This window comes from Magallana gigas, chromosome 2, assembly GCF_963853765.1.
Source record: "Magallana gigas chromosome 2, xbMagGiga1.1, whole genome shotgun sequence".
Lineage (NCBI taxonomy): Eukaryota > Metazoa > Mollusca > Bivalvia > Ostreida > Ostreidae > Magallana > Magallana gigas.
In genome coordinates this window covers 13323229-13337543 of record NC_088854.1, presented here as the reverse complement: position 1 = coordinate 13337543, position 14315 = coordinate 13323229, and the positions used below count along the sequence as shown (strand labels likewise).

Below are 14315 nucleotides of genomic sequence, written 5' to 3'. Positions count from 1 at the left end.
AATGTCCATATGATTTTTCGATAGTGCTCGTGCTTACTCTGGGATGCCCGTACGAGAAATGGTGTTGGCAACTGTGGGAAATGATATCCTATACAGAGAAATTCAAAGTCTATATAATTATATGTGTAGCAAATCTCAGTATACTAGACATGGGCAGATGTCTTTATTTAGTTAATTACGGGTACTTATGATATATGTTTTGCACAGACATGGATATATGACTTAACTATATTCAGTCCGGGGTCCACTCTAAAGAATTTACTCAGAGCACAACAGAAGATAAGACCCCGTCACCGTCTACATATAAAATGCATGCATGCGTTTCCCGCGTTTGGGGCGGGGGACATCATATATAAAGCCTGTACGTTGGACCTTTTCCCCGTATGATTCATTTGGTTTTGTGTTTTTAATTTAAAAATGTTATTTATAATATTTTTATAATTATAATAAGTTTAAGGTAAAACAAACAAAATATTATATTATCTGATCTACAAAAGGAAAATCGATACTCAATATGGGATATGAATGTATAAAATTTATGTGATACTTACCTGAAAGTTGATTGATTGTTTAATTGCTGTATATTAATTTATTTAAAGGAATAAGGAATCATTCTTTGAGTATAATGAGGTGATCAAATACGATCGAAAGTGATCAGATCCATGCAGTAAAGCCCTGATAGATTTGATCACGCCCGACCCCGACACTATATGATCACATCATAATTTTCAAGGAATGATTCCCTATTACTTATATTTATATGATTTTTAGTCATTGTTATGTAAGATTTGATTTTAAAATCATCATTCACAATGATGAACAGTACATTGTATTGGACTATACATTACCAGAGACATAATTAAATAAAACGCCTCTAACATTACAAAATCGAAAAATATTTTTTCTACTATAATAACAAAAATAACATGGTTTTTAAATTTCTGTTAGCCATATTTTTGTGGAAAATGCCGTTAAGGAGCCTTAAAATTGATTTGCTATATGTATTCCTTAGAAGAGAAATATGTCCTTTGACAAAAATTCATGATTTTTTCAAATCTTATTCATTATAAAAGTTTAAGTTATATGCAGACTTATCATACTAGCAGGTTTTTGCAGCAAAATTAAATTCTAAAAATTACAGCTCGTATTGCTTTTTAAATATACCATATAATATAATATAACTGATATATCCGTATTCACACATTAAATATTTTAAAGCATTTTGGATTTTAAGAAATAGTTTAATACCTCTAAATCTGAACGTCATACTTACCATGTCTATATCAATTTCTCTACTATTAATATCATTATAAGAAGGCTTATTTATATGATGTTAGACTTGAATTGCCAGTCTCTATGAGTTTTCAGTCTTGTACATATATGTTCAAAGAAAGACAACTCTAATCGCAATTCAGGAAGAAGAATCGAAACGAAAGTAGACTTAGCCAGACAAGCGTTCGTGTGTTACATTTCTTGGTGGTATACTACATTCTTCGTGAAACAGGAAACGTGAAAAAGAATCTTGTTAAAAATCTCTGCACGTTTTTTTAAGGTACGACAATTATTTTGATAAAAGTAAGAAAATGTTTAAAATATCAAATTGTTGATGTATACATGTATAGTAAGCTGACGGAAATTAAGACATGTTCATACACAACATTAAGTTTTTATCGTAGAATGAATAACGTATACGGTAATTATATGACCTCCATTTTTGTTACACTAAAACCACATCAATCCGTTTTTGCAAAATTTATCCATTTCATTTTCCTTAATTATCAGCTATCAGTTGGCTACAACACAGACTTGTCTATGGAGTAGCAGATGTATATATACATGTACATTGTAGATCTAAGATAATTTGATTTATATGATTAAATAAAATTTAAATGTGTTAAAATTTGTATACAAAAGGAAAATATTTTTATGATAATGACTTAATTTTTAAAAATTCCACTTCAAATTCTTCAATGTGTATCTTATTTTTGAGAAAGGAAAGCAAAATGGGACGAAAGAGAGGGCAACAATCAGCAGGTAAAAAACCTAAGAATTACTCAGCAGAACCAACAGCTTCAAAGAACCCAGTAGTTAAAGACGAAGACTCAAAACCAATTCAAGAATCACATGAAAGCCAAGAACCGAAGCTTTCACCTCAGCAGAAAGAAGTTGAAGCAGAACCTGACAAAGTTGTAGATAAGGGAGAGACGCAGCGTGGGGAGAAATCAAATGACAATGAAACAGATGGACAATCCAAAAAGGGGAAAAAGAAGAAAAACAAAAAACAAGACAATAAAGCAGATGATGTAGATGGTATAGTAAATGACATCGAGAAACCTGCTACTAAGCAGGAAAAACTATGGAAAACTATTGAAGATAATTGTAAAGATTGTCCTGATCCCATTATTGACTTTTTAGAAAGATTAGCCAATGGAAAGCATTGGACATTTCTTAGTGAATTTAAAAAGGAAGACCTTAAATATGTTTTGGATTCATGCAAGGTATGAAATTATATCATATTCAATATACTAGTATACCTACACGATTAATATTGATATAAAAAAAACCTGGATGAAAATAAGCTGTTGGTTTATCGTCAGTTTTTACATTTTACCTGCAATCAGATGTAAAGATTTGAAAAGTATAGATCGGACAATTGTAGCAGATGGTTTTTAAATATAATCCTCACGTTGTAGTGCTCTGGTGTACCGGGTGAACCATTATTACAAGGAAGTGACCAAACCCAGAAAAGGTAATTCAAAGAGTCTTGTTTTCTTTATACCACCAGCATTTATGTTGGTGTCAGCAGCCAAGGGTCAAGTTTTTAGAGTAAGAAGGTTCCATGCCCAATTCACCGAATTGCCTATTACAGACCTGAGCTGCACAAATGCTGCAACAAGGGTTACATTATACCAGTCAGATTTCAAATACTGAATTTTCAGCATGGATCACTAGGTGTACCTCTTTTTGGAAAAGGTTGAAGTTTTAAGGACAGATCTCATTCACAAGTTCTGTATCTATGTGCTTTTCCTATCTGAACTAAACTTGCAAAGATGGAGCATCCATGGATACAGAATACATGTACCAGTGTTAGATTTTGTATTTCCTGGATGAATGAACTGGTCATGGGAGTTTGAATGGTAGAGTATGTTTGGAACACTTCCTTTTTTCAATATTAGTAGCTCTTTTATTTTGCCCTCATATACTTATGGCTCTCTGAATAATGTATTTTTAGCCTTACCTTGAGTCTTTGGAGCAGATTAAACAATTCAATACAGGTCCCAAACATCCAAATAAATCCCAAATTCATGCCAATCCATCTACCCATTAATGCACCTTTGCTTGGATGCTGTACATAAACTTCTTTACAGATGAGTTTGCAGGGGGTGATGCTTCAGGGGATACATGATATTGTTATTTAGCATATGCTTTGCAGATAAATAATCAGTTTTTAAAATTTTGGTGGTGGGGGGGGGGGGGGGGGGGGGGGCAGTTCCACGACTTTAACAGACAAGCCAAACTTGCAGGGACAAAAAATTTGGAATCCAAGTTATCAATCATACCTCACCTGCTGTATGTGACATGCCTTCTTACAGAGAAAAAAAATAAGTTAAGATCTACAACTTTTTAAGTTGCAGAAACTATGGAAATTAAAATGAATATTGATAAACTGATGCATTAAGATGCATTGTGTAACATTTATGGGCTTTGATATTTAGCTGCTCTGCCTGAGCAATTTATGAGATACATGTATATAAATTAACTACAAGTATAAATTTTCTCAATGAACTATTTCAATCAATAATATTTACTATATCATGGAGTGCACTTGCTTCCTATTTACCTTAACAGCTATTACTAGCTAAAACACTTTAAAATCAAGTCTCGATAACCTTCTACAGACATATCCTATTATCAAGGTTTTGTCCTCACCTAATATGAATTAAGTGAAAATCTTCAACTGCAGCTGACTATCAACCTCCATTGTTGCTGCTTATATAATCTTACACCCCATGTGATCCACGAGGATCGAAAGAAAGCAGATATAATTACTCAGCTCCAGTTGACAGAAAGATAAATGATTTCAATTTCCACGTTTGTTTCAGAATGCATTGCAACAGACATTTAGATGCTCTTGTATTTTCCAGGAGAATGAACAGGCTGCACCTTTTTTAAAAAAATTCCATTCCTAAATCAATTATTTGCTTTGATTTCTCTGTATTGGCTATCATCTTTTTTTTGCTGTTTACATTTACTTTTTTAGTGTTTATTTTTTACTATTATTTAGCAATATGACATGCGGGAGATTCTTTATCTTTCAGTGAGAGGAGAGGGAAATCTAGAGGGAAAGCTAGTGAGGAGGCATCAGAGACCAAACATGATGAATTAAGACAAAGGTAATCAACTTTAGTGAAATTTATATACAGTGAAAAGTTACATTGTACAAATTACCATCTGAATACCATTACCATTACAACAGAGGGTATATGCATGCAATGACACTTGTCTGACGTACTTCATTTGGGGATGTACAAGGGTCAATAAAAAAATACGAAGACTTTTGCCATAGCTCTTTTATTTAACGTCATATTATTACTAAATTTAGAAGACGTAATTTAGCAATTGTTTCAAACAATTTGAAATTAAAAAGGATCATATATTCCTGTATATCTAAGAATTGTTTAGAATCCAATCCTGCAAAAATGAGGTCACGGCGCACGGTCAAACTTTGTGTTCTGTCAACAATAAACCATATTATGTTGAAAGTAATATCTCCATAAATTGGGCTTAAAACCAAGTAATATTGAGACCTAAAATTGAAAATTGGCATATTAGTCTATGTACCAAATAATGATGGGATATATAGATTTGTTGAATATATATCAGTAACTAAAGACATATAGTCCTTTTTAAAATTGACTAAAAACATTGACGTCGCCGGACATCACAGCGCAACAAAAAGTATAAAAAGTATGGATCGAACTTTGGTAAAAGCCGATAAAAACTGTGAAAATGCTCAATGATGGAAAAAATAAGTCAAAAATTATTTGCACATTTGTATATAACTCTAACACAATTTGTGGGGGTTGTGGTAAATGTATTTTGAACACCAAACAGTACGAAAGAGAGTAGAACATCTGTAGATATTTAATCAAAAAATAAACACCGTCATCTGACATTCAGGTATTTTCTTAGTGTAAATGAAGAGACATGCGGTAAAAAAGAAGAAAACTTCGAGGGACTAACTTATAATTTTCGAACAAATGTGAACAAATTAGATGTCAAGTGATATAGTGCCGATTTAAATTGTATGGTGAAAAGGACAAAAGACTCGGGGTGATATAAAGTTTGGATATTTCTATTAACTGTGCATGCGTCATTTTGATGCCCTGTTCTCAACGTTACCGTGTGCCGAGGTGACAAAACCTATTGAATTTAAAATCGGTAACAAAAATACCTTTTCATCAAATGGAATGAAACTTCGAATATCCATAAAATAATTATTGTTCCATAAATTAATCTGATAGTGATGACTTAAATGAAAAATATGAAATAGACAGCCACATTGTCTTCGTATTTTTCGATTGACCCTTGAATATTTCAGTTAAAATAATGGCAATTTCACCCAACAGAGCAGTTCTTGGGGAATTTTTTTTTAATTTTGACTTTCTATGAACATTAATAAGCTGCCTCTAACAAATAAGAAGAAAAGAGGTCAATATTTGACAGCTTGTTTTGATGAGAAACTAGATAGAAACATCAAACCGAAAATCCAAGCTTTTGTTAAAATGGCTGTACATGCATATCTTATCAGCTACAAAATTTAATTGAATTAAAAACTGATTTGCCTATTGATCACATTATATGTTTACATTCCACACCTTTGTTGCTTGTACAGTGGTGAATGGAAAGCTAAGGCAATATTATAACCAACTTTTTTGATTTTTTGCAGCCTTGAAGCTTATTCTGGAGATATAAAAAGATTAGAGTCAGAAAAGAAAAAAATTCAAGAGAATTGTGAAAAAATTCATGATCAGTAAGTAACAGGCACAACACACAACTTCCTATTTAGGATGCATCAATTATATAAATGAGTATTTTGAAAAATAATGGTCCATTCACCTTGCTAGAACCAGACTTGTATGACAAATTTGCAAAATTTATTTAGTTTATTAAAAATATATTGATATTCTAGTTTTTAGCTCACCTGAGCCAAAGGCTCAAGTGAGCTTTTCTGATCACAATTTGTCCGTTGTCTGTCGTTGTCGTCGTTGTTGTTGTTGTTGTAAACTTTTCACATTTTCATCTTCTTCCCAAGAACCACTGGGCAGATTTCAACCAAATTTGGCACAAAGCACCACTAGGTGAAGGGGATTCAAGTTTGTTCAAATGAAGGGCCAAGCCCTCTTTAAAGGGGAGATAATTGAGAATTATTGAAAATTTGTTGGTATTTTTCAAAAATCTTATTCACAAAAACTATTCAGCCGGAAAAGCTTAAACTTGTGTGGAAGCATCCTCAGATAGTGTAGATTCAAGTTTGTTCAAATCATGGTCCCTGGGGTAGGGTGGAGCCACAATGGGGGGATCAAGTTTTACATAGGAATATATAGAGAAAATCTTTAAAAATCTTCTTCTCAAAAACTATTAGGCCAGAAAAGCTCAAATTAAAATGGGAGCATCCTCAGATAGTGTAGATTCAAGTTTGTTCAAATCATGGTCCCCGGGGGTATGGTTGGGGCCACATTTGGGGGATCAAGTTTTACATAGGAATATATAGAGAAAATCTTTAAAAATCTTCTTCACAAAAACTATTTGGCCAGAAAAGCTCATATTAAAGTGGATGCATCCTCAGGTAGTGTAGATTCAAGTTTGTTCAAATCATGGTCCCCAGGGGTAGGGTGGGGCCACAATAGGGGGATCATGTTTTACATAGTAATATATAGAGAAAATCTTTAAAAATCTTCTTCTCAAAAACTATTTGGCCAGGAAAGCTCAAGTTTGAGTGGAAGCATCCTCAGATAGTGTAGATTCAAGTTTGTTCAAATCATGGTCCCTGGTGTAGGGTGGAGCCACAATGGGGGGATCAAGTTTTACATAGGAATATATAGAGAAAATCTTTAAAAAATTCTTCTCAAAAACTATTAGGCCTGAAAAGCTCAAATTAAAATGGAAGCATCCTCAGGTAGTGTAGATTCAAGTTTGTTTAAATCATAGTCCCTGGGGGTAGGTTGGGGCCACAATTGGGGGATCAAGTTTTACAAAGGAATATATAGAGAAAATCTTTAAAAATCTTCTTCTCAAAAACTATTAGGCCAGGAAAGCTCAAATTTGAGTGGAAGCATCCTCAGAGTTCAAATCATGGTCCCTGGGGGTAGGTTGGGGCCACAATGGGGGGATCAAGTTTTACATAGGGATATATAGAGAAAATCTTTAAAAATCTTCTTCTCAAAAACTATTTGGCCAGGAAAGCTCAAATTTGAGTGGAAGCATTCTCAGATAGTGTAGATTTAAATTTGTTCAAATCATGGTCCCCGGGGTAGGGTAGAGCCACAATGGGGGGATCAAGTTTAACATAGGAATATATAGAGAAAATCTTTAAAAATCTTCTTCTCAAAAACTATTAGGCCAGAAAAGCTCAAATTAAAATGGAAGCATCCTCAGGTAGTGTAGATTCAAGTTTGTTCAAATCATAGTCCCTGGGGGTAGGTTGGGGCCACAATTGGGGGATCAAGTTTTACATAGGAATATATAGAGAAAATCTTTAAAAATCTTCTTCTCAAAAACTATTAGGCCAGGAAAGCTCAAATTAAAATGGAAGCATCCTCAGATAGTGTAGATTCAAGTTTGTTCAAATCATTGTCCCCGGGGGTAGGGTGGGGCCACAATTGGGGGATAAATTTTTATACAGGAATATATAGAGAAAATCTTTAAAAATCTTCTTCTCAAAAACAATGTGGCCAGGAAAGCTCAAATTTGAGTGGAAGCATCCTCAGATAGTGTAAATTCAAGTTTGTTTAAATAATAGTCCAGGGGTATGGTGAGGCCACAATGGGGGATGAATTTTTACATATGAATATATAGAGAAAATCTTTAAAAATCTTCTTTTTAAAGACTATTTGGCCAGAAAAAGCTTAAACTTGTGTAGAGGCATCCTTGGGTAGTGTAAATTCAAGTTTGCAAAATCACAGTCCCTAGTGATAAGGCGGGGCCGTGATGGCGGTTTGAATTTTTACATAGAGAAAATGTTTAAAAATATTCTGGGAAAGTTTTCGGTCCAATACTCAGTACTTAGTGTGAAAGCACAGGTTATGCAGATTTAAGTTTGATGAAACCATGATTCCCTAAAGAAAAGTGGGGCCACGAAATGGGGGGGGGGGGGGTATGGGGGTATATAGGAAAAGAGAAAAATCTTCTTACAGGTACAACTACAAAAAGGGCTTGGTAATTACCAAAAAAAAGAGGTGGATAAAAATTGGCAGATATTCATTTTTTTTTAGCAAGATCTATTGTACTTAGCTGTCAAGGTATTTTGATACTGTAATGCTAATTTGATCAGAATTAAGGCAATTGTTGCTCAGGTGAGCGATGTGGCCCCTGGGCCTCTTGTTTATCCATTCTTTTATCTTACACTATTCAGATGTGGCTCAAGCTTGTTCATCTATCTCAATGCAATTCGTGAATCCAATGACCTGGTGTACATGTATATATACTGGAGAACTAGATTTATTCTTTCATATTCTTCTTTTGTCATTGCATAATAACAACTTAGGGTTTTTTTTTTAAATTCTACGTAGACTGAAATACAGAGATGAACAGTATCATCTTCTCAGCAATGAATATCAAAAGATTAATGAGGAGGTCATGGGTCTAAGAATGCAGTTAAGAAGAGAAAAGGAAAAATGTGATAAATTGGCGGATTCAAACAAGCACTTAGCAGAAGATAGGGACCAGTTTAAAGATCGGTAAGGTCAAAGTTCTAAGTTTCAAAAGGTTTTACAATGATAAGTTTTTGTTGTTTTTTAACCGGGTTTTCCAACGGAAAAATCCAGTTAATGAAATGGTGAAAATAGCGGAAGTTGTTCTTTTGCAGATCATTTGTACATAATCAGAAGTGTGCATATATATTGCTAGGATTTTGATTTCTGACAATTTATGAAAAAAATACCAGCTTTTGAACTAAGTCATTTTTTTGGCAAAATATTGCATATGGGGTACCCTCATTGTACAGATAACTCCTCCTATAGTTTTCAAGATAGGAAATCATTCTTATTGCAGATCAATTAAATGTATCAGAAGTGTGCATATTGCTAGGATTTTGATTTCTGATAATTAATGAAAAAATACCAGCTTTTGAACTTAGCCATTTTTTGGCAAAATATTGCATATGGGTACTCCATTTCAACTGATACGGTAGGTAGTGTTTATTAATTCAGGGTTGACATGGATTATGGATACAGTTCCCATAAAAGAAAACCCCGTTTGCTGTCACTTTGACAGCTTTTCACTTGTACACAATAATTAATTGCTTGCTCGAAAAAATTTGTACAACTTGTTTAAGGTTCATAGAGGGGCAAGTTAAGAGTCTCAGACATACATGAATCGGGGGGGGGGGGGGGGGGGGGGGGGGGGAGAGAGAGTTCTAGACCCCTTTGGAAAAAATCAAATTTCGTAAATTTTGGTATAGTAAAATTACCAAAAATATGCTGTGCCCCCTGGAAAAAGTTTCTGGATCCAGGCATGCCAGTGTTGCACAAATTAGAAAACTTTATGACATTTGTGTTGTCCATATGAAACATACATTAAATTTAATGCTACTTCTTCAGATTTAGTAAATTAGCAGAGACTAAACTAACGGCAGGAAATGCACACATTCAGGATTTGAGTGATATGAACCGTCCTCAAAAATTGGGAGAGAAGTTATCAGAACTCTATGACAATGAATGGACAGATGCATTTGAGGACATTCGAGACACCAAAAATTTAGATGAAAAATCAATTGTGCAGAAATTGCTGGAGATTTTTAAAGTATGTTTTTTTTTATGTATCTGTCAGGTTATCAGCAGAATTTTAGCATATACACATGTAGTAAATCAAACAAATCTTGCAGTCAATTTAAATTCTACATTTTTCTGTTTTAGTCTTCCCGTTATAGACCTTAATCAATCAACTGTCTGTTTATCATAACTATGCAATTTTGCACAACAGGGTTGATGCAAATTTCATTTGACTGTTGAAATGTGTAAATGTTTTGATTGAATAACTGATGACTCTTTATCGTACAAAGTTAAATATTGTTTATAACAAACATTTCACAGACCTGTGTATCCTTCTGTCAACTGAATGCTGAGCAGCAAGAAATGAGCATTATGGAGTCGGTCAGGAAATCATTGGATTTCTCATGGACTGAGAAGTCAGAGCTATGTAATGGATCCCTAGAGGATTCAAACCAGGTAACTATTAGCAAAAACAATTGTTTAAGCAATCATATATTAGAAATAATTTCTTGATTAATGGAGAATTATATGAACTGTAGTCATTGTCCTGTGATACTGCAGATTCCTTGATTTTGCAATTCAAATTTTGCATCAAATCGCAAGTATAAATTTACAAAAGCCAATTTTTATCATTATTTTATGTAGTTTACATCAGTCTAAAATTTAAAAGCAAGATGATAAAATCTGCTAGATGTGCTTTCTGTGATTTTACGTAGGTATCAATTTCTTGCATTTAATTAGGAATTAATCCACAGTAAGCCACTAAGCCAGTAACCCTCAGTGGTTAACAAATATGGTACATAGTGAGTTAATTGTTCTTTGGATTTGTGATGTTATGGTTTAAATTAATAACTGATAGAGCAGTACCAGTACTTAACATGTCATGTTTGTTTATATATTGCAATACATTTGTTCTATTGTTCAGAATCTTTGTTAAGAAACAGGTAAAACATGAAATAAAGCAAGTGAATTAAGGAAGATCAAGTCAATGCACAAATGTATCCTGTATAACTTTTACAGACTTTGAAATAAAAATCAACAAATAAGGGTCATTCAGACATGCAAAATTAAGCACTATCTTGGTATAACACACAGACTTATATGAGTAAAATAATTACCGTAAGTTCAGTGATTTGAAGATGATGAAGCAACAAAATAAATGACAGGTTTACATAACAGCTGCATGTAAGGGATAAACTGAATGTTTTCCTTACTTTTATAGGATATTTTATCACCCAGGGATACCAAAATTCTGAAGGACTTACTGAAAACTAAAGCTGTAGTTAGTGTTTCCCATGTTAAAAAGGTTTGTATTTTTGTGTCCCAAAGCATAATTTGATACTATTAGTATCTTCCTGGAGCTGTAGAGGTCTTTGTTTGTCAAAACATCTGTTGATTGTGATTGTCCATCAAATTTTTGACAATTGGTTTAATGTCCAGGAGATGAATACCAATTAATTTAGAAAAGCCCATCATCATACCCCAGCAGGTCTCTCGTTGTTGTAGGTTTTTGTTTTTGTCATTCTGTTCAGCAATACATAGGCAAAAAGTTTTTGTTTCACATGGATAATGATAAATGAACTTAGCAACTATAAGTCTGTAAGAATATTGATAGAATATATTGGTAGAATTGGGAATCATTGGGGGGAATCTTAAATAGATATAATTAAATAATATCAGAACATTTTACAAGAATACTCAAAAGATACTACATGAAATCTCTCAGTCAAAAAGAATTCTGATTTGTTTCTTAATGATAAATCACACTGTGTGGACATATATTACTTGTAGCAAAAACAGTGAATCACAGGGGGAAGGATTAACAAATTTTGGATAAAGTATGTTTCAATGTTAATGATAATCCTCATTGCATGTACGCTAAACTGAACAGGATACTTGTAGTAACTACATTAAATACTTTAAAGGTATTATATTTGACGTATACAATATTTGGTAGAAAATAGTTTTTCAACAAGTTGGCATTGATTTGAATTAGCTAGAATACTCCTGAATACGCATAGAATTTTAGCGAAAAACGCTAAATAGAATTCACAACCAAATGTAAATAGTTTACAGTGTACAGTAGTTTTCATGTGAGATGTTGACATTATGTGTGTGTTCTGTAGATGTTTCTGGCAGAAAACCCCAACTATGCAGCACTGGGAGAAAACGTCCAGGCGTTTATTAATGGTTGTCTGGAGGTCTGCTGGCTGTCCGCAATACAGGACCCTCCCCTAGCGTTTGATTGGAACTTTCCAGAAGGCTCTGATGTGGCCGACAAAGTGGTCAAGTTATTCACCAAGTCCGGGACCAAAGTGGACTTTGTTGTCTGGCCTGTAATGAAACTGCATGTGGATGGTGACATTCTGTCTAAAGGTGTTGTACAACCCATTCCAGAGGAAAAGATCAAGAAGAAGAAGGATTCTTTATCAAAAGAGTGAAGTATCAGGCAAAACGATTACAAAAAATCACAAGATTTAATGCATGCATATTCATTGACATGTACCTTACCTGTATTTTGAAAATAATAACGATGTTTATTTTTAAGTATATTACATGTAAGTATTTGTTTGTACCTTATAATTGAACATTGTACAGATGTACTATGAATTGTATTTAATTTTTCTGAATGAGTATGTCATTAATTACCTATTGGTGTGTATGTATAGACATGCATAATTTACATTTTTCATTTCTATATTGTTGATCCACTACATAATCAATGAATGTATGAATATTTTTTGTGTGCAATGCAGAGAAATTTTCATGTTAGTCTGACAGCTTGTGACTCGTGAAATGTCTTGTTTAAAATAAGATTCACACAGCTCTTTCCAAAAGCCATGCATATGAAGTTGATTTATATCAAGATGGACAAATTTACTGAGGAAGAGGGTAACACTTTTAAGACTTGATATAGATGAAGATACATCATTCTTAAATCAAAATTATTATTCCAGCATTTGCATGGCCTTTATAATGTATTTTAAAATATCTAATGCTAGTTATTAAATTATAAAAACTACAGACTCAAATTCAAGATTTAGAGATTAGAAGCTGAAATAGACATTTTTTTAACTGAACAATACAAAAACAGGGTTTTTTCTTGACTTTTATTAGAAGTAAAATGTTAATATTAAACACATCTACTAGCATTTAAAATGAGATTGAAAATCAAGCCATTGAAAAAAAATAAACCTCCCTATATTACAACAATCTGGTTAGAAAGCATTTCTTTCAGTTGTTTGATAGATACAGGGTATTGCTGTATTCAGTCTGATTAAACCCCCCCCCCCCTTCTCACTTATGCTCGTCAGGATCTGGCTCTGACGGGGGTAAGGAGAAGGGGGATGGTTTATATCAGACTGTGCTGTATTTTACTGTTATCAGTCAATGATTCCTTATTTTGCAAGTTAGATCTGTTACTATGAAACATTCCTTAATTCATTTTCTATATATACATGCATTTAAGTATATTTTTAAAAGTTTATTTTGAATTCTTTAGTCAGCATTGTATGCTTGATTTTATTTTTGGATGTACTTATTATTCTCCAGGTTTTTTAATATACCAGTGAACCGTATTATACTTTGATGAAAATTTTCTAGTGTGAATTTTTTGTTCTGAACTTCCAAAATTATCATCTGACATCATTTACAATATATGTACTCTATGATGCTCTATGATCAGGGGTATTAACACATCACCAAATTAATGTTTTGTTTCATATACTATATACAGTAGAATTTATCTCTCATTATTGATCACAATCAAAAAAAATATATCATGTGTACAATTTGATACAAAAAGGAAAATAAAACATTTATTGACAGATTTGGACTATTTTTTTTAAATATATATTTTTTATTTATAAATTATGCCAGTGTTTATTCCTATTTTTTGGACTTAGCCTAATGGACATAATTTTACAAAGACGTAAAAGGATCAAAATAAGTTACGGGTATAAAAGTATAAAAGAGAAATAACTGTACCAAATGACAACCGTGATGATAATAATGATCAAAACAGTTATCTCCCTTTCACTGTTTTTTCGTGTTATTTTCCCACAAATTTTAATAAGATAAACTCTTTCACATATATCAATTATTACCTGCTGTCAGCGTTGAAATTTAAATCCAAACAACTGTTAAGATGAAATTGGCCGAAGTGGTTAGGTACCTGTTTTTTGTTGTTGTTTTTTTTTGGGGGGGGGGGGGGCGGGGGGGGGGTTGTTATACAATATGCCTACAGAACGACTCTAGTATAACTGTAATGAAATGGAACAATTGCCGTTTTCTTGATTTATATAATGAATTGAAGAACTGCTA

The 14315-nt window shown here is 33.2% G+C and overlaps 1 protein-coding gene across 2 annotated transcripts; it reads left to right on the top strand.

Annotated features, from left to right (window-relative positions):
• Positions 1-1399: 1399 nt before the first annotated feature.
• LOC105322801 (golgin subfamily A member 6-like protein 22) lies at positions 1400-13821 on the top strand. Of its 2 annotated transcripts, none has more exons than XM_034448009.2 (10): positions 1400-1552; positions 1995-2498; positions 2694-2749; positions 4320-4394; positions 5951-6034; positions 8793-8960; positions 9822-10023; positions 10314-10448; positions 11215-11298; positions 12119-13821. In XM_034448009.2, exons 2-10 carry the CDS (start codon positions 2004-2006, stop codon positions 12431-12433), a joined length of 1614 nt encoding a protein of 537 aa, XP_034303900.2. In that variant the 5' UTR covers positions 1400-1552; positions 1995-2003; the 3' UTR covers positions 12434-13821. The 2 variants fall into 2 exon arrangements, with proteins under 2 accessions (XP_034303900.2, XP_034303901.2); XM_034448010.2 differs by having other exon boundaries at positions 1401-1552; positions 1991-2498.
• Positions 13822-14315: the final 494 nt, after the last annotated feature.

What these genes read in the sequence shown, in the direction of transcription:
- LOC105322801 (XM_034448009.2), top strand. Translation starts at nt 2,004, where the DNA reads ATGGGACGAAAGAGAGGGCAACAATCAGCAGGTAAAAAACCTAAGAAT. An exon ending in ATGTTTTGGATTCATGCAAG is followed by an intron (nt 2,499 to 2,693) that starts GTATGAAATTAT and finishes CTCACGTTGTAG; the next exon opens with TGCTCTGGTGTACCGGGTGA. An exon ending in CCCTAGAGGATTCAAACCAG is followed by an intron (nt 10,449 to 11,214) that starts GTAACTATTAGC and finishes TTACTTTTATAG; the next exon opens with GATATTTTATCACCCAGGGA.